The sequence below is a fragment of the Capra hircus genome, chromosome 3, assembly GCF_001704415.2.
Source record: "Capra hircus breed San Clemente chromosome 3, ASM170441v1, whole genome shotgun sequence".
NCBI classification, from domain to species: domain Eukaryota; kingdom Metazoa; phylum Chordata; class Mammalia; order Artiodactyla; family Bovidae; genus Capra; species Capra hircus.
The window spans coordinates 90,334,454-90,362,091 of record NC_030810.1 but is presented as its reverse complement, the minus strand read 5'-3'; the positions used below and the strand labels follow the sequence as shown (position 1 = coordinate 90,362,091).

The following is a 27,638-nucleotide window of genomic DNA, read 5'->3' as shown; positions in this document are numbered from 1 at the left end:
TTCAAGGCTCTCATCTCCTTTGCAAAACTTCTTGAACCACCACTGCAACGTATGTTTGTTAGGAGTTCCTGAGTGACAGGTGTTGTTGATGTTGCAAGCGTCTCCACTGCTTTATGACCCATTTTGAAGTCAAATAAGAAAACTGCTCAAATTTGCTTTTTGTCTAACATCATTTTACTAGTTTAAAATAAATTTAAACAGCAAATACAAGCCATTAGTAGAAAAAAGAAAAAGCGAGAAATGGGTATTAAAATTATATATAACATAACCACATTTATTTAAGAATGTATTACAGTATCAAATGGCAAAGCTCAATAATGAAAAACTGGAATTACTTTTGCACCAACCTAATAATTATTAAGTTACTGTAAAGATTTTGGGAAGTGAACAGATATCCGTTAAGTTCAATATAAGTTATCTTGTCACAATATTGGCAGAGAAGGCAGGTCTAATCAAAGCCAAGCATCAGCTGGTTTCTCATTATTAACACACTCCATCATTCCTTAATACTCACGTAGCTTACCCTGGCACCAAGTCTAGTATCTCCTCAAATAAGCCTAATTATGCTCAGGGTTGGCTATGCTTTTCAGGCTGCAATCTGCCAAGATTTTTATTATATAAGCAGGATGTCAGAGTGAGTTTGAAAAGGAAATACAAAAAGTAAAAACATATAAGAGAAATCCAAAGTTAAGAAGCATTTAGCAACAAATTTATTTACATCACACTTCATTAATGTTGCACTGTTTATGGTTTAACTTTTTAACTATTCATCACTACTAGTAATTCTGATAGTTATTCCAGTATTTAAGTTTATTACAAACAACATAGTTACAGTCTCTCTTTTTTTTTTTACTTTTTTTTTACAGTCTCTTTTTGGGGAAAAGTTGGGGAACAACAAGAGAAGCAGAGGAAAAGAAGACACACACTTAAAAAAAGGTTTACAGCAAAGTGAAAAAAGCTTGCATTAAATAATCTGGTTTTTATTCCAAATATGAAATGAATAATTTGGATGGAATCGAATTACTTAAATTGCTTTTGTTTTTTTATTTGTACCAGTGGAACATCTTAACATTTTTGATGACTAGAATAATACAGAATAAACAAGCTGTGTCATTTAGTTTGGCATAAAAAAGAAAATACAACATACAAATGCATTCAGTTTTTTTTTTTTAACATTTTTGCTAATCATTTAATATGATTTGTTTCCTCTACTGCTTAAATGCCAGTTCTCCATTACGATTAAAGAGTCTTTAATAAAGAAAGTATACTACATAAAATGTCATGAACCTAAGATGAGAGAAATGTATTTTCTAGCATGGGGAAGCCAAATGATTACCTTAATGTACAAGTAATTCTTTGATTATTCATGCACTGATTATATTATTTCCTTATGCTGTATATAAGGAAATGCAAAATACTTTTAATATAATGAAACATAATTAGGACAACAATCTCTAAAAAAGTTTCTTTCAAAGCATAAGGGATTTTTAAAGAATTAAGTAAAGCACAGATCTTTCAATTAACATTCAATAAGCAACAACCATTTATGGTTCAGTGGTTCGTCACCACCACTATAAATCAGCATGACCAGGGGATATCTAAAACACTGATGCAGGGGTCTCCTTCAGACCAATCAAAGCAGAATCACTGGGGTGTGAGACCCAACCACTGGTATTGTGCTAAGGTTCTCCAAGGAGTAGTCTAACCTGCAGCCAGGGCTGAGAACCACTGCGCTTCTCCAGAAATCTAATACCCACAAGGGATGCTCTGCTAAGATTCTTTCTTTTCCTTTCCTCGCCTTACAATAAACCTGTCAACAAATATTTGACACCTACCATATGCCAGGCACTGCACTAAGCAGCACAGAATAAAACAGGCATTAAAGGAGTTATACAATCCCTCTTGGAGTTTACAGGATCACTTTAATATGAAGTCTCACTGACACCAAAATGTCACTAAACAGTATTCATTATCAAGATGAAATTCCTATAAATCCCTATTTGTACCACAGGAAGGTAGGATAGAAGGGGTAGAAGAAGGGATAGATGCTTTTCTAATTAATTCACCTCTGTTTTGCTTATTTCTTTTAATAAGAATATATGCCCTTTTATAATTTATGCATGTTTTCTAAAATCAGATTTTAAAAGTGAGGTCTTCGATAAACACAGCAAGACATACTAGTAGACTGTTGAATAGCTCCTTGGATATCTCACTGGAGAAGAGAGTCATGAAACAGGTTTAGGTAGGGGAGTCTATGGGATTCCCACGTAAAGAACCTGTCTCACAGTGCAGGAGATATAAGAGAAGTGGGTTCGATCCCTGGGTTGGGAAGATCCCCTAGAGGAGGGCGTGGCAACCCACTCCAGTATTCTTGCCTGGAGAATTCCATGAACAGAGTTTGGCGGGCTACAGTTCAAAGGGTTACAGCAAGTTGGACACAACCAAAGCGACTTCACACGCAGGGGAGTCTAGCAAGGTAAAATGACCCTAGGTTTCCTTACCACTGTTCAGCAGTAGCCTTGTCTATCTGTCTTCATCTCTTAACTACTGTTCCCTTGCCCAGCAAGATCTCGTCAAAAAGACCAAAGGTCAAAGATAAAACTCCTCAAAGATATACTGAGCACACTACTCTCCTCTTTTCAAGTGGTTCTAACACCTAAAAGTAAGTGCCATTCAGGACAAGGGAAGCAGTGGAGGCAAAGTTAATATTAAGAGAATCAAATTATACAAAGAAAAGCAATTAAACCAATATGATTTTCCCCTACCAAATTAACAAAAAATAATTTAGATGATGATAATCAATGCCAGGGAAATTGTGATAAGAAACTCTGTGTCAAAATGAGTTTATATGGTAAATCAAAACAGCAAGGAGGGAGAGGAAAGCCTTCTTAAGTGAACAATACAAAGAAATAGAAGAAAACAATTAGAGAGATCTAGTAAAGATCTCTTCAAGAAAATTGGAGATACCAAGGGAACACTGCATGCAAACACAGGCACAACAAAGGACAGAAATGGCAAGGACCTAACAGACGCTAAAGAGATTAAGAGGTGGCAAGAACACACAAAAGAACTATACAAAGGTCTTAATGACCCAGATAATGTGTTCACTCACCTGGAGCCAGACATCCCAGAATGCAAAGTCAAATGGACCTTAGGAAGCACTACCACAAACGAAGCTAGTGGAGGTCTTGGAATTCCAGATGAGCTATTTAAAACCCTAAAAGATGATGCTGTTAAAGTGCTGCACTCAATATGCCAGCAAATTTAGAAAACTAAGCAGTGGCCATAGGGCTGGAAAAGGTCTGTTATCATTCCAATTCCAAAGAAAGGTAATGTTAAAGAATGTTCAAACTACTCTACAAGTATGCTCATTTCACACGCAACCAAGGTAAAGTTCAAAATCCTTCAAGTTAGGCTTCAATATGTGAATCAAGAACTTCCGGATGTAGAAGCTAGATTTAGAAAAAGCAAAGGAACCAGAGATCAAATTGCCACCATTCTTTGGATGACAGAAAACGCAAAGGAATTCCAAAAAAACATCTACTTCTGCTTCATTGACTATACCAAAGGCTTTCCCTGTGTGGATCACAACAACTGTGGAAATTCTTAAAGGATGGAAATACCAGACCACCTTACCTGCCTTCTGAGAAATCTATATGCAGGATAAGAAAGAACACTAAGAACTGGACATGGAACAATGAACTGGTTCAAAGTTGGGAAAGGAGTACGTCAAGGCTGTATATTGTCACCCTCCTTATTTAACTTATATGCAGAGTACATCATGTGAAATGCAAGGCTGGATGAAGAACAAGCTGGGATCAAGATTGCCAGGAGAAATATCAATAACCTCAGACGTGCAGATGTCACCACCCTAATGGCAGAAAGTTAAAGAGGGCCTCTTGATGAAGATGAAAAGGAGAGTGAAAAAGCTGGCTTAAAACTCAACATTCAAAAATCTAAAATCATGGCATCTGGTCTCACCACCTCATGGCAAATAAATGGGGAAAAAATGGAAATAGTGACAGACTTTATTTTCCTGAGCTCCAAAATCACTGTGGATGGGTGACTGCAACCATGAAATTGAGACACTTGCTCCTTGGAAGAAAAGCTATGACCAACCAAGACAACATATTAAAAAGCAGAGACATCACTTTGCCAACAAAGGTCCATATAGTCAAAGCTATGGTTTCTCCAGTAGTCATGTATGGATGTGAGAGTTGGACCATAATGAAGACTGAGTGCTGAAGAATTGATACTTTTGAACTGCAGTGCGGGAGAAGACTCTTGAGAGTCCCTTGGACAGCAAGGACATCATACCAGTCAATCCTAAAGGAAATCAACCTTGAATAGTCATTAGAAGGATTGATGCTGAAGCTGAAGCTGAAGCTCCAATCCTTTGGCCACCTGATGCAAAGAGCTAACTCACTTGAAAAGACCCTTGTGCTGGGAAAGATTGAGGGCAGAAGAAGGGAACGACAGAGGATGAGATGGTTGAATGGCATCATCGACTTGATGGACAGGAGTTTGAGCAAACTTTGGGAGATGGTGAAGAAAAGGGTAGCCTGGAGTACTGCATTCCCTGGGGTCACAGAGTCAGACACAACTGAGTGACTGAACGAAAGAATGTATATGAAATCCAATTAATCTAGTGCAGCAGTGGTTCCCAACTACATGATGAAGTTTCCACCAGTCAACAAGAAATGAAAATAAAGTCAAGGTTACAGGTTTTGCATAAAGCTAAATATACTTAATCTACAGAATTGCCCTTAACTCTAAAATCATGTATTTCCTAATTTTTTGATGCTATCATGACCACCAGTTCAGTTCATTTGCTCAGTTGTTTCTGACTCTTTGCAACCCCATGAACTGCAGCACACCAGGCCTCCCTATTCATCGCCAACTCCTGGAGCTTACTCAAACTCATGTCCATCAAGTCAGTCATGCCATCCAACATTCTTATCCTCTGTTGTCCCCTTGTCCTCCTGCCTTCAATATTTCCCAGCATCAGGGTCTTTTCAAATGAGTCAGTTCTTCCCATCAGGTGGCCAAAGTATTGGAATTTCAGCTTCAGCATCAGTCCTTCCAATGAATATTCAGGACTGATTTCCTTTAAGATGGACTGGTTGGATCTCCTTGCTGACTAAGGGACTCTCAAGCATCTTCTCCAACACCACAGTTCAAAAGCATCAATTCTTCAGTGCTCAGCTTTATAGCCCAACTCTCATATCTATACATGACTACTGGAAAAACCATAGCTTTGACTAGACGGATCTTTGTTGGCAAAGTAATGCCCTGCTTTTTAATATGCTGTCTAGGTTGGTCATAACTTTTCTTCCAAGGAGTAAGTGTCTTTTAATTTCATGGCTGCAATCACCATCTGCAGTGATTTTGGAGCCCCCCAAAATAAAGTCGGACGCTGTTTCCACTGTTTCCCTATCTATTTGCCATGATGTGATGGGACCAGATGCCATGATCTTAGTTTTCTGAATGCTGAGTTTTAAGCCAACTTTTTCACGCTCCTCTTTCACTTTCACCAAGAGGCTCTTTAGTTCTTCTTTGCTTTCTGCCATAAGGGTGGTGTCATCTGCATATCTGAGTTTATTGATATTTCTCCTGAAAGTCTTGATTCCAGCTTGTGCTTCATCCAGCCTGGCACTTCGCATGATGTATTCTGCATATAAGTTAAATAAGCAGAGTGACAATATATATAGTCATGATGTACTCCTTTCCCGATTTGGAACCAGTCTGTTGTTCCATGTACAGTTCTAACTGCTGCTGCTTGACCTGCATACAGATTTCTCAGAAGGCAGGTCAGGTGATCTGGTATTCCCATCTCTTTAAGAACTTTCCACAGTTGTGATCCACACAGTGAAAGGCAGATGTTTTTCTGGAACTCTCTTGCTTTTTCGATGACCCAGCAGATGTTGGCAATTTGATCTCTGGTTCCTCTGCCTTTTCTCAATCCAGCTTGAACAGCTGGAATTTCATGGTTCACGTACTGTTAAAGCCTGGCTTGCAGAATTTTGAGCATGACTTTGCTAGCATGTGAAATAAGTGCAATTGTGCAGTAGTTTGAACGTTCTTTGGCATTGCCTTTCTTTGGGACTGCAATGAAAACTGACCTTTTCCAGTCCTGTGGCCACTGCTGCATCTTTCAAATTTTCTGGCATATTGAGTGCAGCACTTTCATTGCATCATCTCTTAGGATATGAAATAGCACAACTGGAATTCCATCACCCCCACTAGCTTTGTTTGTAGTGATGCTTCCTAAGGCCCACTTGACTCTGCATTCCAGGATGTCTGGCTCTAGGTGAGTGATCACACCATCGTGGTTATCTGAGGCATGAAGATCTTTTTTGTATAGCTCTTCTGTGTATTCTTGCCACCTCTCTGCTTCTTTAGGTCCATACCATCTTGTGGCATAAGATGGCAGAGTAGAAGGATCTGTGCTCATCTTCTGCAAGAACTGCAAAACTACAACTCACTACTAGACAACCGTCAACTGGAGAATGCTGGACCCCACCAAAAAAAGATACACCATGTCCAAGGGCAAAGGAGAAGCCCCAGCAAGACGGTTGCTAAGTTGCTAAGTCACTTCAGTCGTGTCCGACTCTGTGCGACCCCATAGACGGCAGCCCACCAGGCTCCCCTGCCCCTGAGATTCTCCAGGCAAGAACACTGGAGTGGGTTGCCATTAAGTGAAAAGTGAAAGTGAAGTCACTCAGTCATGTCCGACTCTTAGCGACCCCATGGCTGCAGCCCACCAGGCTCCTCTGTCCATGGGATTTTCCAGGCAAGAGTACTGGAGTGGGGTGCTACTGCCTTCTCCGCAGCAAGATGGGAGGAGGGGTGAAAACACATTTAGAATCAAACCCCATACCCACCAGAAACACTCAAAGGGCTCAAACAAACCCTGGGCACACCAGGACCCAGAGAACCCCCAGAGACTGAGCCAGCACTGTGCTTGAGTGTCTCCTGCGAAGGTATGGGTCAGAAGCAGCCTGCCACAGGGGCAGGAGCTCTGGGTGCAGCAGACCTGGGTATGGCATAAGCCCTCTTGGAGGAGGTCACCATTAACCCATCATAAAGAAGCCAGAACTTGGAGGGCATAAACAGAACCTTGGGTGTGCCAGGATCCATGAGAAAGGGGCAGTGATCCCATAAGAGACTGACCCAGACTTGTCCATGAGGGTCCAGGAGTCTCCTGCGGAGGCATGGATTGACAGTGGCCTGCTGCGGGGTCCGGGGCACTGAGTGCTACAGTGCATGCCCGGGACCTTTTAAAGGAGGTCACCATTATCTTCATCTCCACCGTAGTTTGGCCTCAGGTCAAATAACAGGGAGGGAACATAGCCCCACCCTTCAAAAGAAAATTGGATTAAACATTTACTGAGCATATCCCTGCCCATCAAAACAAGACCCAGTTTTGCTGTCAGTCACTCTCTCCCATCAGGAAGCTTCCATAAGCCTCTTAACCTTATCCATCAGAGGGCAGACAGAATGAAAACCATAATCACAGAAAACTAACCAAACTGATCACATGGACCACAGCCTTGTCTAACTCAATGAAACTATGAGCCATGCCATGTAGGGCCACCCAAGATGGATGGGACATAGTGGAGAGTTCTGACAAAATGTGGTCCACTGGAGAAGGGAATGGCAAACCACTTCAGTATTCTTGCCTTGAGAACCCCGTGAACAACATGAAAAGGCAAAAAGAAAGGACCCTGAAAGATGAATTCCCCATGTCAGTAGGTGTCCAAAATGCTACCGGAGATCAGTGGAGAAGTAATTCCAGAAAGAATGAAGGGACTGAGCCAAAGCAAAAACAACAACCAGTTGTGGATGTGACTGGTGATGGACATAAAGTCCAATGCTGTTAAGAGCAATACTGCATAGGAACCTGGAATGTTAGGTCCGTGGATCAAGGCAAGTTGGAAGTGGTCAAACAGGAGATGGCAAGAGTGAACATCAACATTTAGTAATGAGTGAACTAAAATGGACTGGCATGGGTGAATTTAACTCAGATGACCATTATATCTACTACTGTGAGCAAGAATTCCTTAGAAGAAATGGAGTGATCATACTAAACAAGAGTCCAAAATGCAGCACTTGGATGCAATCTCAAAAATGACAGAATGATCTCTGTTCATCTCCAAGGCAAACCATTCAATATCACAGTAATCATGACCATAAAAATAAATAAATGTTGGAGAAGAGGGGTTCTAATGCCCTTACTTGAAACAAATAAAAAATTGACTAATACACCTGGTCCTTCAATTTTGTGTATGGGGGGTAGTAGAGGTGTAAAATCAGAACAATGTGATACAGCCCTCGGCACTCATGAAGAATCCAGTCAGTTTTTAAATAAACAAATAAAATTTAGAAGTTTCTGACATACAGATACAAAGACAGTATCTAGGGAATTCTCTGGCAGTCCAGTGATTAGGACTTGGTGCTTTTACTGAGGGGCCTGGCTTCTATCCCTGGTCAGGGAACTAAGATCCTGCAAACCAAGTAACATGACCAAAAAAAAAACCCAGAACCTATAACTGGTACAACCACTATGGAGAAAAGCATGAAGATTTCTTAAAAAACTGAAACTAGAGCTATCATATGATCCAGCAATCCCACTCCTGGGCATATATCCAGAGGAAACCACAGTTTGAAAAGATACATGTATCCCAATGTTCACTGCAGCACTATTTACAACAACCAAGACACAAAAGCAACTTAAATGTCCACTGACAGAGGCATAGATAAAGGCAATGTAGTACATATACACGGTGGAATATTATTCGGCCAAAAAGAGGAATTAAGTAATGCCATTTTCAGCACCATGGATGGATCTAGAGATTATCATACTAAGTGAAGTATTTATCATATTGAATCACATAGAGAATGGCAAATATCACATACTGCTTATATGTGGAATCTTAAAATAAAAAGTACAAATGAACTTATTTATAAAACAGAACCACAGACTTTCAAAACAAAACTTATGGGAGGGAAGGATAAATTAGGAGTTTGGGACTAGCAAATATACACTGTATATGAAATAATCAACAAGGGCCTACTGTAGAGCACAGGGAACTCTACTCAATATTCTGCAATAATCTACTTGCTAAAAGAACCTGAAAAAGAATAGATATATGTGTATGCACATAATGAATCCTTTTGCTGTGCACTTGAAACACAACACTGTAAATCAACTACAAAATAAAAAATTTTTACAGACAGTACCTAATAATAAATAAAGTTTCTGTCCAGGAAAAAAATTTTATCTTTACTCATCCACACAATGCTCCTAACACCAGATATTTTGGGATTTCCCCCCGACATGAACCAATTCTCCAAAACCCAATGGATATCCTGCGATTCAATTCTGACACTAACTAGAGTGAGTGCAGACCCCATAAGTTAAGGGTTTAGTCCCACAAGACTGCCCCCATCCCCACTTCAGACACCAATCACAAATAGAAGGTCCCCATGTTACCCACAACTTCTGTCTGACTTAGCTACAAACTGGAGGCTTCCATGACCCCCTCCTTGGATTCAAACACCTGCTAGAACAATTCACAGAACTAAGGAAAACACTTCTGTTTCCTAGTTGACTATAAAATAAAATATGATAAAGGACTCAGATAAACAGCCAGATGAAGACACACACGGGGAGATCCAGCAGGGTCCAGTGCAGGAGCTTCAGGCTCCGTGGAGTTGGGATGAACCACCCTCACAGTATACCTACCAGCAGGTGTGTTCATCAACTCAGAAGCTCTCTCAACTACATACTTTCAGGATTTTTATGGAGGATTCACCACACAGGCATGATCGAGTAGTACCTCCATCTCCACCCCCTCTCCTCCTTCAGGAGGACGGAGGGGGGCAGAGGAACGCAGCTGAAAAGTTCCAAGCTTCTAACCACAGCTTGGTCTTTCTGCTGACCAGCCCCCATCCTGAAGCTATCTGGGGCCTACCAACAGTCACCTCATTAGGTCAAAAGACACTCCTATCACCCAGGAAATCCCAAGAGATGTAGGAGCTCTGTGTCAGGAATCAGGGTCAAAGAACAAATATTAGACCAGTAGGCATTCCAAATACTCTTTTCACTTTGGAAATCACAGGGGTTTCAGCTCTGTGCCAGGAACCAGGGGTAGAGATCAATTCACATATTTTCTGTATTTCACAGCCCACACTCTTGGTCTCTGGCCAATCCCCTTTACAGCAAAATGACACACAACTCAAAAAAGACACTGGCACATTGTTAGAATCCCAGTCAGTCATTAATAACTGGATCATCTGTCATCATATGATACGAAAAATAAATTTCCAACCAAGGCCACTTGGGTTTGCAGGCTTCCAGTTAATCTTGCCAGGTTCCAAATGCAGGTATGGTCTAGGCAAACATACGATTTCATTCTTTCAGTTGTCTGGTGTAACTGAACTAAGATATGATATCATCTACTACTCTGAGGCCTTCTGAGGTGTTAATATTGGATTTCTCTCACTATAACAACCCATTTATTTCCTTATCTTCAGCTCTTCCAACCCAAACTCTTCCAGCTTTAGAAGGAACATCAGGTTCAGCCACTGTGCTGATCTAGATAGCAAACAGCAATACTAGTTTAGCAAGTTCCTCCCCTTCAATCCATTCATTCATTTAGGGTAAGGTTACACAGGTACAGAACTACTGGGCTATTTCTACCACCAGGGAATACAGACATTCACTGTTGACCTCAATTTTGCAAGACGGAATGAAAGCACAACACACCCCACTTAGCAACCCTGACCCCAAATTTTAAATTAGAGTTAGTTTCTTCCTTAAGAATCATCCATTTCCAGCACTTATATCTGCAGCCCTGGTCCTGGTAACCACTCCATCAAGCAGGTGAAAAAAGCTGATATGATATGGAGAAGAAAGAAAAAAGTATAGTTATTACACCAGCATTCTTCTCCCTTGGTAAAAATTGCATAGTCATTCCATACCCTCTTCCCTAGACTCACCAAAAGAGAACTCTATAGAGTACAGCCACTCCTTTAACCATACCCCACGCTGTGAGTACATTTTGATGGTATATAATAAGCCAGCCCTTCATGTCTTTATCTCCCCCATCTTAAATAACCAATGTTTTAATTGTCCATTCCAGTTCTCCATCAAACTAGTACCCTGAGGAGGATCTCTTTCTGCCCACTGTTGGGACTATAAGGACTTATGGGCTTTAAGGTATATTCTTTGGTCTGAAGAGATGATGATCAACCATCCAAATTGGTACAATTATCTTCTCTTTCGGTTAATGGCAACCCACTCCAGTATTCTTGCCTGGAGAATCCCATGAACGGAGGAGCCTGGTGGGCTACAGTCCACGGGGTTGCAGAGTCAGACACGACTGAGCGACTTAACTTTCACTTTCTGGTTCTTTTAAAGCACCCTTGAACATTGGCATCTACCATCAAGTAAACAAAGCCTGGTCCAGAGTCAGTGTCTACTCTATCAGGACTCATTTGTAGCCCCTCAGGCCTATCAGCACCAGGCTCACTTACCAGCTATGTTCAAGCCTTTCCACCAGAGCAATCTGACATAACCATCTGCTGTCTCTGTCTCTTTCGCTTGAAGACAGAACATTATCCTGTCAATGATTACCATCATTTTGTGCCTCAGGGGTACAAGAGAATTGTCTATAGATTCAGACTATCTCTGCATTCCTGCAGTGTCCCCATATCCACTCATCCAGGGACCCAGGTGGGCACCTCAAGAAAGCACATAGGCATATTTGCTTATTGATCCTATTCACCTCTGAACCTAGAAGGGGCTTCTCCTGGTGGGCATCAAGAAAGTCCTACTTTAATGCACCCTTCAAATCTCCACAGTAATTCCCACAGAGTTCTGCCCCTTAAGGGCATCCCTTACATAGGCCAGGTTTTCACTGCTCTTCTGCCTGACCATATGGCCTGCCAACAGGCCACTGCCCATGAGTCAAACTCAAACACAGGGTTTTTACCACCGTTCAATTCTTACTCTAGGAAAACAGCATGCAACTCAACCCATTCAGCTAATGTTCTTACCTTCTTCAATCAGTGGTGGCCTTCCAAATAGGATGCTGTCCATTCACCTTGCAACTGTCATTCAAAACCTAAGCAACTCTTTGTTGGTCAGTTATAGGACACTGCTAGGTGACAAGAGAACCCAGCAGCTCCTCACACAGTTCCAGAGCCAGTCCTAGGGGAAAAGAGGCTCCCTACTCTTTAGGATCTCCTTCTCACATTCCCCAGGCACTATGATCCTGTTTAAGCCATTTCCACTTTATTGTTCTTTTGGGCACTGCCCTCCCCTGGAGTGTTTATCAGACATTATGCAAGACATCATGACTATTTCATATTTCAAGATTACTTTATGAGTTTTAGTCATAGTGGCAGTTTCAATTAACATGCAATAGCAAGCCAAGGTCCATCTCATTGGCTCCCACTTAGCAGGTCCAATTAATATTGCTTGAAGGGTAGATTTACATGCCTTCTGTTTTATGATACTATGTGGTAGAAGAAACGTTCCCTGATCAGACACAATGTCCATCCTCATTATATAATCAGGTAAAAGTCTGATCAAACATATCATTCTCCTACAAACTTTCACCTTACATTCTTAACTGTAGCCTCCACTAGGGCTGATATTAACAGGTTTTTATTTTATAATACTAAGTAAGGGAAGCAATCCCCATCCAGATGTAACACCCATTCCCATAAAATATTCAGATAAAGGAGATACAGCTTTTTTACATAAAGCCTGTTTAAACATTCCTACTTTCATAATCCTATCAACCCTTATGTTTTCATGTTCTCAGCTGCATCAGGTTTCACAAATGGTTTTGGTACCACAGGACAAGATAGTCTCCTATCAAAAACTCCTGGGAAATTCTCTGCCTTCTGACTATTATCCACTCTACTGCAAAAGGTTTCAGGGTACTCCCACCACAGGCTGAGCCAAGGGACCCTGGTCCTCTTTGTCAGTTTTTTTTTTCTTTTCATCCATGCCACAAGGCATGCGGGATACTAGTTCCCCGACCAGGGTTCAAACCTACACTCCCTGCAATGGAAGTGGGAAGTGTGGCCTCCCAACCACTGGACTGCCAGAGAAGACCCCCTTTGGGTCAGTTTTTACCCCATTTAATCTGCCTAACCAATGACTCAAGCATTTGCTGGTCACATTTCTCACTGCAATCTCAGTCTTTGGACTTCTGGACTTCTTCAAACTAAACAGAGCAGATTCAAGGCCCTTTACTCTTCGGGGATCAGGAAGAGGTCCCTTCAGCCTGCCCAGCCTTGGATAGTGCAGGATTAAAGCCTTTGTTTTAACCCCGCTAAAGTCCATTTTATTCATCCCATTTCTTAAAAGTCATCTTAAAGCCTTCCATTCTCCATTCTGCCTTCCATGAGTTGGATCCCATGATTGTTCCCTATTTCCTTTGTTTTGCTAAAAGTATTTGCTTTATTCCCCACATTTCTAAAACCTGTTTAAAAATGTTCGCCTTGCTAAGATCAGTTCCTTGACTCTCTCCTTTGCCTTTCCTCATTATTACTAACCTAATGTTTTTATTGGCATCTATGTAAGATCCCTTGTAGCTCAGTAGGTATAGAATCTGCCTCCAGTGCAGGAGACCTAGGTTCAATCCCTGGGTTGGGAAGATCCCCTGGAGAAGGAAATGGCGACCCACTCCAGTATCGTTGCCTGGAAAATCTCATGGACAGAGGAGCCTGATGGGCTGCAGTCCATGGGGTCACAAAGAGTCAGGCATGACTGGGCAACTGACACTCACTTACTTATGCAAGATTCAAAGGGCAAGCTGAAGCAGCAAATGCAAAAGGCTTCCACATCTGTCCCTTGGCTTTGCATCAGGAAGGTTATATGGGGTGCCCATATAAGAGCTCCCTCTCAACCACAACATTTTCCAGAGACTGGGTAACAAACATATTCAGCAGGTGACTATCTCAATTATCAGGAAGATAAACCCTCGTGGCTTATATACGAAACACACTGTTTGCTTTCACTTCATATTTATTGGAGGAAGTGGGCAGTCCTCTTTTTCAGGCATAAAGAGAGCTTACAGTGGCTTCTGTCCATTAGGGTAGCTGTTCCCTCAGGAATAAACTGCTCTGTGTCTGAATCTCATATGGCCATTAGTGATTGTTTCATGGTAAGCTGTGGGTCCTTCATCAGCTCAAACATGCTTTTCCCCATTGTAGCATCTAAAACCACATACTGAGCCTAAATTAATTACTCCACAATCCATTTTAATAAAGGTTCTGCAGGGTATTCCTTGGTCTTCAGTAAGCTGGTATTACTGATCCACAAAAGCAAATGTCTTCTTCACACTATACTCCCTGATTTCAGTAGTTTCTTGGTTTTCCTCTCCTCCCACCCTGGCTACATTCTTGGTGACCAGAGGTCTAAGAGGTACTTTCTGCTGTCCTTGCATAATTTTTTCCTTGGTGGGCAGCTTTGTGCCAATGACCAAAGCTCTGCTTAGTGAAATCTGACCTTGGTCCAACTCACGGTCTGACTCAGGACTCGCTTTTGATTTCAATTTTAGCTCTTACTCATTATATTACAAGGAGAAGGCAATGGCGACCCACTCCAGTACTCTTGCCTGGAAAATCCCATGGACAGAGGAGCCTGGCAGGCTGCAGTCCATGGGTCGCTAAGAGTCGGACATAACTGAATGACTTCACTTTCATGCATTGGAGAAAGTGAAAGTGAAATCGCTCAGTCATGTCCGACTGTTTGCGACCCCATGGACTGTAGCCTATCAGGCTCTTCCATCCATGGGATTTTCCAGGCAAGAGTGCTGGAGTGGATTGCCATTTCCTTCTCCAGGGGATCCTCCCAACCAGGAATCGAACCCGGGTCTCCTGCATTGCAGGCAGACGCTTTACCGTCTGAGCCACTAGGGAAGCCCACTGCTTTCACCACACTGGAGAAGGAAATGGCAACCCACTCCAGTGCTCTTGCCTGGAGAATCCCAGGGATGGAGGAGCCTTGTAGGCTGCTGTCTATGGGGTCACACAGAGTCGGACATGACTGAAGCAACTTAGCAGCAGCAGCAGCATTATGTTACATTATTTCATTGTCAGCTATTATAATTTGGTTATCACAATAACCAAGAGATTAAACATTTCACCTTCTTCTTGTTAGTTTCCATGTCCTTATGCATCCAGTAGACCAACATGCTGGGAATTGGATTCATCTCTAAATTCCATTGGTAACTTTCACCGTTAGTAACTGAGAGCAGCAAAGCTGCTGCTCCATACCATGGGTGACCACATGCTCTCCCAGGAATCAAAGGTTCTGCATCCCCTGCCTTTTATCCTTTCTCTTCCCAAACCATGTTTCCATGAGCCAGGTCCATTCTAGCAAGTCTCAGTCCTGTGACACCAAATGTCCAGGAAAAACTCCCTGTGCTAAAAGAAAAAATGATCAATGACTCTTGTTAAAACCTGGTAAGAAAGACTTTATTCAAGGTGATGCAGGTTATCTCTATGAGTACAGGGGCTAAAATGATGAAATTCTGCAGTGGGGGAAGAAACTGAGCTCAACTCCAAATACTGCATGGGCTAATACAACTTCATAGCCATGAAGCAGAGTGGACAGACAAGGTCAGTGGGTGGAAAACCGGAAACAAGGGTAAGGGGAGGCTCTGGCTAAACAGACCTAAGTAGATTCTTGCTGAAGACTATCCATGGTGATCAGACATCACCTGAGAGGTGGTAGAAGATGAGAAACCAGATCACAGGTCAAGGGTGATCAGATATAAGGGGTTTATTGCTAAACTGACTTAGCAGGATTCTTGCTACAACTGCATTTTACAAGGAAGTATACAGATGAGCCTAGTAGAAGGTGGTTCAGGAGTCCGATAAAAATTTAGTCAAAGAATCTTTGTCAGGCCCCTTTCTGTTCAAGGAAAGGAGAAACATAAGTCTATTTTCTCATTCAGTGGTCTTTTGCTCATTAAGGACCAGGGTAAACCTGTGGAGACTTGGCTTTAGTGGATATTTGCTCAATGGTGCCAGCAGTCAAGCATTTAATAATGGCAGTTTCTATGAAAATAAAAGAGAAACCAAAATTAATAGCTAGAGACCCAGTTTTTCAACCCAGATGCAGCCAGTTGGCATTCTTAGATTTGAGCTTGAAGCATCTCTTAATGGTGGAGTGAGGATGGCAGTGGTCACCTGAAGAAGCATCCTGGTTTGCAGTTTGAATGTCTCTGGTGATGGCACTAAGTGTTCAGCAGGCACAGAGGTTGCCCATATGCAAGGTGTCATGGTCTTTTCTTTCAAGTTTATACCGTCATCCAGCTTCATCTTGCACAGTTTCAGGAAAAGGGCAATTGTAGTTCTCAGGGATGCCACGTCAGGAGGGTAGGAGAAAAACTGGAAACATCAGTTTGGAGCGTCATAGCCAGATATCAGAGGAAACCAGAATTGAGAATGTGGTAAGGACTGGCAATCAATGTGCCAGACAGAATTCACAAGACTGCACTACAGTTTTATAGTGAAACAAAAACCTTTCTCTCTACAGTCAACCTTCTAATTCTTGCTTACAAATTCTGATCTCATTAGATTTGTCCCGATTATTTACATAACTGCAGCAGGAATAGTGACTGACCATATAAGTAGGCCATATAAGAAACTTGCTGAAAGAAAACTCAGATTAGGCTTTTAAAAGCCTCTTGAGGCTAGGAAGACAGCTCAGGAAGTAGCCACCAGACTTCATCTTCCACTCCTTAAGATTCAGGTGATTTTTGCTTTTCTTGGGGTCCCCAAGATATCCTAAGGGTCCTGAGCCAGCCCAGAAGCAACTTTCCTTACTCATCTATGAGGTTGGGAACCTTATCAGCCAGATACCAGGCCAGTTTTCCCATGAATACTGGTCCATGAACTCAACCTTGGTAGCTTAAACCAGATTCCATACACAGTTCACTCTTAAATATAATATTTCAACCAAAGCCATGGTAATATATCAATCATTTCCAAGTTGGATCCTGTTACAAGAGCATATTATTGAACTTATTCAAATTACTACATTGTCATGAAAATAAGAATACTAGCTAAAAGTTTCTGAATTCTGGAAGAACCAGGTAGGAAGAAAAAGTAACTGTTTCTTCTTTGTTCACAAAGGTATTACTGTTGTAAGCTATACATAACACAACAGAAAAGAAAAAGGTTATTTAAATTTGAAGAAAAAAACATTAAAAAACCAGCATTGCTTCAAATAAAGGGTGATAAAAAATTATAACCATTCTCATTAGTTTATCAGTCTGATGTAATGAATTCTTATTCAACTTGATCTTGGGTTAACAGTGTTATCAATTCCTCAGCTTCATTACTTCTGGCAATTCTCAGTCTTGTGGCATGGCCCTCCTGATGCCATCATGGAGCATTCTTGCCTGTGGCTGACTGTTTATACTTTCAGAGAAGGAGAGTAAAACAACAACTTGTTCATGAATGAAAAAAGACTTTAAATGGTTATGATTAAAGTTCTGATGAAGAGTTCATTTGATAAGGAAAATTATTTATCTCTGTGGCATAAAATACTTCAACCTAATAACCAGACAACAAGGCTGTTTCATATCTCTATGAACTTCATAACTTTTCTAAAACACGTATATTAGTAACATATCCATACATGTATAACCTAAGGTTTGTCCTCATGTATTTACTATGCTTCTCATGTAATTTAAAATATCAAATAAATCTAATTAGTTTAATATATCCTTTTACAAGGTGAGAGACATAACCTTTGAGATTTTCCAGGGACCCTCTGGAAAGTCTCAAAGTTAGTTTGAAATCAAACAGATTCCATTCAGAATTTGATTTTGTGAGGTTAAAAATATCAAAAAGTTTTAAAAATCTGACTACGATCACAGGTCATTGTGAAACAATACTTAGTTATCCATTTAAACAAAGTGGGAAAAGATTTCAAAGCCAAATACAGAAAGTCACAGTTGCTTAAAAAAAAAAAAATAGCTCTTCTAATAAGAGAAAACTCAATTTTTTAAAGTAATCAAAGATCTGAAAAAGACAACATGAAATACAGGAAATTATTTTGGTAAGATACAATATCTTTGTTTCCTAGAAAGATTACTTAGAAGGCAAAGGCACAGGAAGGACTTCCCTGGTGGTCCAATGGTTAGGAATCCACTTACAGGGGACAAGCATTCTATCCCTGGTCCAGGAAGACCCCTCATGCCCCTGGGCAACTAAGCCCATGCACCACAACTACTGAGCCAATCTTAAAAGGGGCAGATCAATAACCCAATAAAACTCTGGGATTCTAGTTTTGCACCAGGAATACTTACATAATTGCTCATTCATCTCTAAGCCAATTTGAACAGACCTAGATTTTATAAATTAATTTGGTAATATCATCTAGAAATAGAAAAATTCACATATCTACAACATATATACAGACCTACATAAACATACACACAGATTCTAAGAGATCTCAGTTTTCACAGGAAAACTTTAGTCATAAGTTAGTAAACACAGAACTATTAACTCACTGGTCTACATAAAATAATAACCTCTTGTATTTTCACTGTATTTTTATGTGAGTTGTGTTTATGGCAAATGGGACAAGTTAAGGTTATCTGTTTACTGATTTTGTACAGACCACCTTCCCTTGCCCTGATATGTAATCATATGGAGACTATGGACCGAATTTTTTAGGTGTTGACTGAGGAGATATCAAGAAACTTATCTGGATGTCTCCAAAGCCCATTCAACTGGTGAAAACATCCAGAGTATTTCCAATTAGCCTTTTTCTTTTTCAGTTGTTTTTTGGGGTCCCTAAGTTCTTTTATAGTCTCCAATGGAGAGCAGGTGGTCCAAAGTTCAAATGACTATAAAGATGGAGGTGGAAAAAGGTTTGAAGGATGAAGGGATTCTGAGGGAGACATATCCCAGGTGGCGCTAGTGGTAAAGAACCTGCCTGCCAATGCAGGAGATGTTAAGAGACACGACATGGTTTCAATCTCTGGGTGAGAAGAGCCTCTGGAGAAGGGAATGGCAATCCACTCTAGTACTCTTGTCTGGAGAACCCCAAGGACAGAGGAGCCTGGCAGGCTACAGTCTCTGGGATTGCAAAGAGTCGGACACAACTGAAGTGACTTAGCATGCACACATGTACCATAGGATTCAAGAGAATTGGAAGGAAGACTGAAGGCGGTGAGAGCAAAGGAGGAGCAGAAGCAAAGAGAAAGGAGAGGGCTTAGAGGAGCCAGTGTAGAAAGATCTCAAGTTTCCCAAAGAAGTCAGTGAAATTCCACATTATCCTCAATAAAAGCATACCAACAAGAATGAATGCAGACAGAGTCAGCAGGGATTCAAGAAGGGGGTTTGGGCCATCTGATAAGTTCTCATGGAAGAAGCAGGACCCAAGAGAGAGAGAGGCCTCACAGACAGCCAGGAGGAAAGATTTCCAGGGTAAGGAGTCAAGGAATAATCCCCACTCAGGAAAAACAGAGCCAGGAAGAAGAGATTTCCAGGCCAGTAAGTACAGTTCAAACAAAGAAGCCCAGGACTCTAACTGAGATTTCTTACAAACACAGAACCTGGGACTCTAACCTAGCCTGTGTTTATCTAGCACTCTATCCCATTTTCTGGAGCATACAGTTGACCTCTGAACAAGATGAAGGTTAGAGGCACCAACCATCTGCAAAGTTAAAAATCCACAGGTAACTTGTAATTGCCTTCCAAACATGAGGTTTCTCTGTATTCAAGGTTCTGCATCTGTGGATTCAACCAACCATGGACCATGTAGTACTGGAGTATTTATTTACAGTTCAAATCCATGTTGTTCAAGGTCAATTGTACTCAGACTCTTAAAAATCTAAATCTGTCCTCACCAGCTTCCTCGGATGTTTGTCCGGTGCAATGGTTCAGGAGTCGGACTCACCAATGGATCCCCGATCAACCAGTCAGGAGTGAAGATAAAGACTTCAAAGGTATGCACTTAGGGTCCTGGGTGAGAGGTCCGGGGGTCCAATGATGAATCTGATCCTATCCCGAGTTGTGGCACCACAAACTGTTAAAAGGAAAAAAATATTCAATGATACTTGTTAAAGCATGGTAAGGAAGACTTTGGGGGATGAGGCTTTCTCCATATAGGAACCACTGCAAAGAAGTTTTGAGGTTTGGGAAAAGAGATTGGGCTTAACTTTGAATACTCCATGAATAAGAGAAAACTCACAGCTAAGGAGCAAAGTAGGGTTGGTGAATGGAAAATTACTAAGAGTAAACATCAGGGTAAGGGGGTTTTTAACTAAATACCCAACAGGATTCTTGCTGAAGACAGGCCAGGGTAATCAAATATTACCTGGAGGGTCGTATAGGTGGAGGAATCTGATCAGATACTGAGGATGGGGGATTCCCACTACACTGACTCAGTAGAGATACTGCTAAAACTACATTTTACAAGAATGTGCAGAAGTCGTCCAAGATAAGGTTCAGGAGCCTGACTAAAGTTTGGTCAGGCAAGAAATTTTTGTCGCTGGTTTTTTCCTTTACTCACACATATAGTACTTCTGACACTAGATGTGTGCTTTTTCCCCTCAACAACCAACCAATCCTTCACCAGCTGGATATCCTGCAATTCGATTCTGACACTAACTGGCATTACTGCAGACCTCACTGCTTCAGGGCTCAGTCCCACAAGACGGCCTCCCACTTCAGACACCAATCACAAGTCCTCACACTGCCTGCAACTTCTGTCAACCTGGTATAAATTGGAGGTTCCCAAGACCCACCTCTTTGGATTCAACCACCTGCTAAAGCAGCTCACAGAACTCAGGAAAACATTTACTTACATTTACTGGTTTACTATTTAATAAAAAATGTGATAAAGGACACAGATGAAGACATACAGAGGGTGAGATCCAGAAGGGTCCAGTGCAGGAGCTTCTGTCTGTCTCCATGGAGTTGGGATGCACCACCCTCACAGCATACCACCCAGAAGATGTGTTCATCATAAAAGTCCTAAAGTACGGAGTTCAGAGAGCTACTAAGTTGGATGCACCACCCTCACAGCATACCACCCAGTAGATGTAGTTGTGTTGTTTTCTTAGACCACATTTATTTCAATTACAGCTAAATGAAGTTGTGTTGTTTTTAAACCTGCACCAACTTAGTAGCTCTCTGAACTCCATACTTTAGGACTTATATGAAGGCTTCATCACACAGGCACGATCAAATACTACCTCAATCTCTAGCCCCTCTCCTCTTTCAGGAGGATGGGGAGGGGAGATGGGGCTGAAAGTTCCAAGCTTCTAATCACGGCTCAGTCTTTCTGGTGACCAGCCCCCATCCTGAAGCCATCCTGGAGACAACTAAAAGTCACTTCATTTGGTCAAAAGACATTCCTATCACCCAGAAAATTCTACGAGATGTATGAGCTCTGTGTCAGGAATCAGGGTCAAAGGCCTAACACAAAAATGAAAGGCGCTCCTAGTTCTCCTATCACTTTGGAAATTACAAGGGTTTCAGGGGCTCTGTTTCAGTAACTGGGGGCGTTTATATTAAGTCAGTAAATCACGTCCAACTCTTCGTGAATCTATGGACTGTAGCCCGCCAGGTCCTCTGTCCATGGGATTTTCGCAGCAAAAATACTGGAGTGGTCCTTCCCAACCCAGGGATCGAACCTGCATCCCCTGCATTGGCAGGTGGATTCGTTACCAGTAAGCCACCTGGGAAGCCTGTAACTGGGGACAGATACACATTTTAGAACCCAGGATTAATGAATTTTGTCTACCAACTTTCTGATGACTACAAGTTAGAGCATTTGAGTTTGAATCATTAATAATTTAAAGCACTGCATGTGTTTGAAAGATTCAAAAATACATAAACCCACGTGCACTGGTGGTTTCATAGCTGAAAGCAACTGATTTTTAAAAAAATGTTACTCAGTTTTAACAGCACAATCCCATCTTTTAATATTCTAAGAGTTCTTTTGCTAATTTAAGACTTCCATCCAGTTACATTTCTTCAAGAAAATTGCTCTCCAAGGCATTTCACTTCAACTGAAAAATGTCAATTTCACTAGAGGACACTTAAAATTTTTGAATTTTATTTGGCTTTGGGCAATTTGTCTTCATTACACAAAAATCAAGCCTTGACACAAAATAAATGTATCCAACATGAAACTATTTCTAATTATTGTTTATCTACCAATGGATGAGCTTGAAAAGTAGGCCACATTTATTTCAATTACAGCTAAATGAAGTTGTGTTGTTTTTAAACCTGCACCAGATTTAGTTTGTCATAATCAGATAGCTGTTTCAAGAATTTCTTAGGAAAAGGTACTTGTTGCATTACTAAGATATTATGTTAGGCTTAATTCAGACTATGTTGCACATTGATATAAATTTTTACCTTTCATCTGTGTCAACAGAATCAGAATTAGTTAAAGGTGTCACTATCATAAAACAACAGAAAACACCGTATTACACTGCAGATCTATGACAACATTTGGTTGTCAAAATTAATTTCCTCAAGGAATTTACGAGGTAGCTTTCTTTCCTAACATAACCTATTTACAAATGTATAAATGCTTTAACCACTGCAAAGAGAGACATTCTGTTTGTATTCCATTTCTTTATTTTTTTTTTAATTAAAAGATAATTGTTTAGAGAATTTTGTTGTTTTCTGTCAAACAACCAGCAGCCCCTGGAGCTATTTTTCATGTGTGTGACAGGACTTTTTTCAGAGATGACTCTATTAGAAGTCTGTCAATTAATAAATACATTGTTCAGTTAGTGGCAGGAAAATAACTGTATGTTAGTGGTTAAGAAGCTCCATAATTGCAGCATTTAATATCTACTGTTGTTCCTAATGCCATCAGGCTGACTCAGACTAATGAACTCTCCAGGTGCCACTGTCTAACACAGGCCTGTCAAGATGAGCACTCAGCAGTGGTCTCCAGAAGAATTCATCCAACCATTGTACTTGCTTCTTATACATAAACAAAGAGTACTAATTTTTAGGTTATTTGCCACAAGGAAATGCACATCACGTAATTCTGTCAAGGATAAGCCTTCTTCTTTACAATGACTCTTAAAGTAGAACAAAAATGCTATTTATAAAAATGCTTGTTCAAGGTAGTACTGGATGTAGTAACATAGTAAGTTTTAACCCAGTTAAATATCAAAAACAGCACAAAACCTGCCAAAACGTGAACGGCAGCCAAAAAAGAGTAGATAAGTCTTTAAGATAAGGATATAAAACCACATACCTGGGGATCATTCAAGCTGATGCATTGGATGATGCAGCCCAAAGTGGCCGAGGAGCCCCAACCATTCAGAGCCAATGCCGGTGCCCAGAACCAGTGAGCCCTTAACAACATCCCCGCCCCAACTCCTCCCAGCCCAGGAATCACATACTCCCTGGTCCCAAGAATTTTAACTGTGGTTTTCATACAAGTCTCCAGAACCTTAACACCAGGATTTCAGGCTCCCACCATCCTCCCCAAAACTTCACAATATCGCAATGGCATTTCCCTTCAGAACTTAGGCTCCCGGCGGCACCCCCCGGCCAGGCATCTCTCTCCTGCCCCTCTGGGAGCTGGAGCACCCACCCACTCTCCCCGCTTTCCTTTGGTCCCCGCCCAGCAACTCTACTCACAGGCTGACGGCATCGGGGGGCAGCGAGGTGGACAGCGCCCTCCAGCTGGGCGCTGGTAGTTTCCTGCGACTGCAGTCCAGCAGCGGGATGCGGCAGGAACAGGGCACGGGGCAGAGGCCTGCACGGGCGGCTGGCAGCAGCAGCACCACTGCCTGAGCGAGGAAGAGCAGCCGGGAAAGCAATCTCGACCCACACTCCAGCAGCGGCTCCTCCCGAACGCCTTGGGGCGCCGGCGCCATTTTTCCCTACTCCCCACCCCCCCGGCCTGGACCCAGCGGAGAACAGCAGCCAGCCAGGAAAAGCAGCTCGGCGGAGACGTCTGGCGGCTGCGCGACCACCCAGAGAAACGGCTGTCGCCAGTACCCTCTAAAGGCAGGCGAGGGGCGGATACACCGCGGTAGCGGGGGCGGCGGCCGAGGACACAGAACACAGGCCCTGTGGTCAACGCTGCTTCGCCCCGCCCCACGACGCAACGTCTTCACGCACAGGAGCCAACCAATCGGTGCCACAAGACGAGGCGCGTCGGGGCGGGACTCCACGAGGGGAGGTGTTGGAGACAGCTGGCTCCTTAAGGAGGACTTTAAGGTGTCCAGAGTTTAGGGGCGGCCCCTGCAGGTCCACTGCCGTTTCTCCGCTGGAGGGCGCAGTGGCTCCTTAGGAGGGAGTGAGGGCAGAAGCGCTGAAGTCTGAAGTCCTGATTTGTGATGTATCCACTATGGTTCTAGAAAAGGATCTTTAATCGTCTCTGGGCATCAAGTAAGGGGAATGGCAGAAGAGGCGCCTCCCGAGTGGCAAACACTAAGGGGATGCGGGAGCTTTCATGAGCCCACTGGGCTCCAGAGCCAAGCTTGGGCCTCCTCTGCAAGTCCTGCTCGTCTATGGCTGCTGCAAATGCAAGGCAACTCCCAGTCTCCTAAAAGGAAGCTCCATCGCTTGGTGGACTCTTAAGCTCGTCAGAGCAGACAACCTATTTATTCATCTGTGTACCTCCAGCTTCTGTTCTGTCTTGGAGTTCAATAAATGTTGATGGCATGTATTTACACTTGCAAGGCATGTATTTAAGGAAAATACTCCTCTTTCCTCTGATTCGGAGAATGCTGTTGTGTATTTACACTCACTTTCACAGAAGCAAGCAGAACATATAGATAGAGACTGTTGAACTGTCAACAAAGAAAAGGCTTGGGTGTGGAGGAATTTTTTTATTCTAAAGCAAAGGCTGTGGAAAACGTAACAAGAACAGTGAAGTCTGGCCACCTTGTTAGTGTGAATTCATATAACCAAGGCACAGTAAGGCCAAACAACCTGAAATGTGAGACTTTGGAGAAGAGAAAGGTTTATTGCAGAGTCATGCAGAGAGACTGGTGGCTCAGGCACGTAAAAAAATCCCCCAGCTCCTGAAGGGTTTTAGTAAATAAGTAAGTAAGTGTTAGTCGCTCAGTCGTGCCCATCTCTTTGCGACCCCATGGACTGCAGCCCACCAGGATCCTGTGTCCATGACATTTTCCAGGCAAGGATACTGGAGAAGCCATGTCCTTCTCCAGGGGATCTTCCCGACCCAGGGATCGAACCCACGTCTCCTATACTGCAGGCAGATTCTTTACTGACTGACCAATGGCCAAGTGAGGGAAGGGGTCACAGAACTCCAGGAAGCCTGGGGCTATGTGCTCCAGGTCATCAAGTAGTTAATATCTTCCATTTGGTGGTGGCTTTTCACATTGAGGAGATACCCCACATTTGAGGAGATAACCCACGTCCAAGGGCAAAGGAGAAGCCCCAGCAAGATGGTAGGAGGGATGAAATCGCATTTAGAATCAAACCCCATATCCACCAGAGACACTCAGAGGGTTCAAACAAACCTTGGGCACACCAGGACCCAGATAATCCACAGAGATTGAGCCAGAACTATGTTTGAGTGTCTCCTACAAAGGTATCAGTCAGCAGCAGCCTGCTGCAGGGGCAGGAGCTCTGGGTGCAGCAGATCTGTGTATGGCATAAGCCCTTTTGGAGGAGGTTGCCATTAACCCCACCATAGAGCCACCAGAGCTTACACAGGACTGGGCACCGGGCACTGGGCACTCTTGGAGGACACAAACAGAACCTTGTGTGCACTAGGACCCAGGAGAAAGGAGCAGTGACCCCCACAAGAGACCGACCCAGACTTGCCCATGAGTGTCCAGGAGTCTCCAGCAGAGGTGTGGGTTGATGGTGGCCTGCTGCAGGGTTGGGGGCACTGAGTGTAGCAGTGTTGCATGGGACCTTTTGAAAGAGGTTGCCATTATCTTCATTATCTCCACCATAGTTTGGCCTCAGGTCAAATAACAGGGAGGGAACATAGCCCCATCCTTCAACAGAAAATTGGATTAAAGATTTACTGAGAATGGCCCTGCTCATCAGAAAAAAAAACCAGTTTCCCCCTCAATCAGTCTCTCCCATCAGAAAGCTTCCATAAGCCTCTTAATCTTATCCATCAGAGGGCAGACAGAATGAAAACCGCAATCACAGAAAACTAACCAAACTGATCACATGGACCATAGCCTTGTCTAACTCAGTGAAACTATGAGCATGCCATGTAGGGCCACCCAAGATGGACGGGTCATGGCGGAGAGTTCTGACAAAATGCGGTCCACTGGAGAAGGGATTGGCAAACCCTTTCAGTATTCTTGCCTTGAGAATCCCATCAACAGCATGAAAAGGCAAAAAGATAGGACCCTGAAAGATGAACTCCCAGATTGACAGATGCCCAATATGCTATGGGAGATCAGTGGAGAAATAACTCCAGAAAGAATGAAAAGACTGAGCCAAAGCAAAAACAACACCCAATTGTGGATGTGACTGGTGATGGAAGGAAGGTCCGATGCTATGAAGAACAATTTGCATAGGAGCCTGGAATGTTAGATCCATTAATCAAGGCAAATTGGAAGTGGTCCAACAGGAGATGGCAAAAATGAACATCGGCATTTTAGGAATCAGAGAACCAAAATGGACTGGAATGGGTGAATTTAACTCAGAGGACCACTATATCTACTACTGTGGGCAAGAATCCCTTAGAAGAAATGGAATAGCCATCATAGTCAATAAAAGAGTCCAAAATGCAGTATGGTTGCAATCTTAAAAACGACAGAATGATCTCTGTTCGTTTCCAAGGCAAACCATTCAATATCACAATAATCCAAGTCTATGCCTCGACCAGTAATGCTGAAGAAGCTAAAGTTAAACGTTTCTATGAAGACCTACAAAACCTTCTAGAACTAACACCTAAAAAAGATGTCCTTTTCATTATAGGGGACTGGAATGCAGAAGTAGGAAGTCAAGAAATACCTGGAGTAACAGGCTAATTTGGCCTTGGAGTACAGAATGAAGCAGAGCAAAGTCTAATAGACTTTTGTCAAGAGAACACACTGGTCATAGCAAACACCCTCTTCCAACAACACAAGAGAAAACTCTACACATGGGCATCACCAGATGGTCAATACTGAAATCAGATTGATTATATTCTTTGCAGCCAAAGATGGAGAAGCTCTATACAGTCAGCAAAAACAAGACCAGGAGCTGACTGTGGCTCAGATCATGAACTCCTTATTGCCAAATTCAGACTTAATTGAAAAAAGTAGGGAAATCCAATAGACCATTCAGGTATGACCTAAATCAAATCCCTTACAATGCGAGTGACAAACAGATTCAAGGGATTAGATCTGATAGACAGAGTGCCTAAAGAACTATGGACAGGGGTTTGTGACACTGTACAGGAGACAGGGATCAAGATCATCCCCAGGAAAAGAAATGCAAAAAGGCAAAATGGTTCTCTGAGGAGGCCTTACAAATAGCTGAGAAAAGAGAAGTGAAAGGCAAAGGAGAAAAAGATATACCCATATGAATGCAGAGTTCCAAAGAATAGCAAGGAGAGATAAGAAAGCTTTCCTCAGTGATCAATGCAAAGAAATAGAAGAAAACAATAGAATGGGAAAGACTAGAGA

At 42.3% G+C, this 27,638-nt stretch overlaps 1 protein-coding gene across 2 annotated transcripts in view; it reads right to left on the bottom strand.

Moving 5' to 3' along the window:
- Window positions 1-24,685, bottom strand: part of LRIG2 (leucine rich repeats and immunoglobulin like domains 2) — a 64,088-nt gene extending 39,403 nt beyond the window's left edge. Inside the window, exons 1-2 of one of the 2 annotated variants that reach the window (XM_018045929.1) lie at window positions 23,665-24,685; window positions 19,946-20,074 (exon numbers count right to left, since the gene is read on the bottom strand). Coding sequence is in view for 1 of the 2 variants with exons in the window: in XM_013962524.2 (XP_013817978.1) it covers window positions 23,665-23,903 (239 nt within the window). In the remaining variant the exon portion in view is untranslated. The remainder of the gene's footprint in view (window positions 1-19,945; window positions 20,075-23,664) is intronic. The other variant, XM_013962524.2, reaches the window with a different exon arrangement.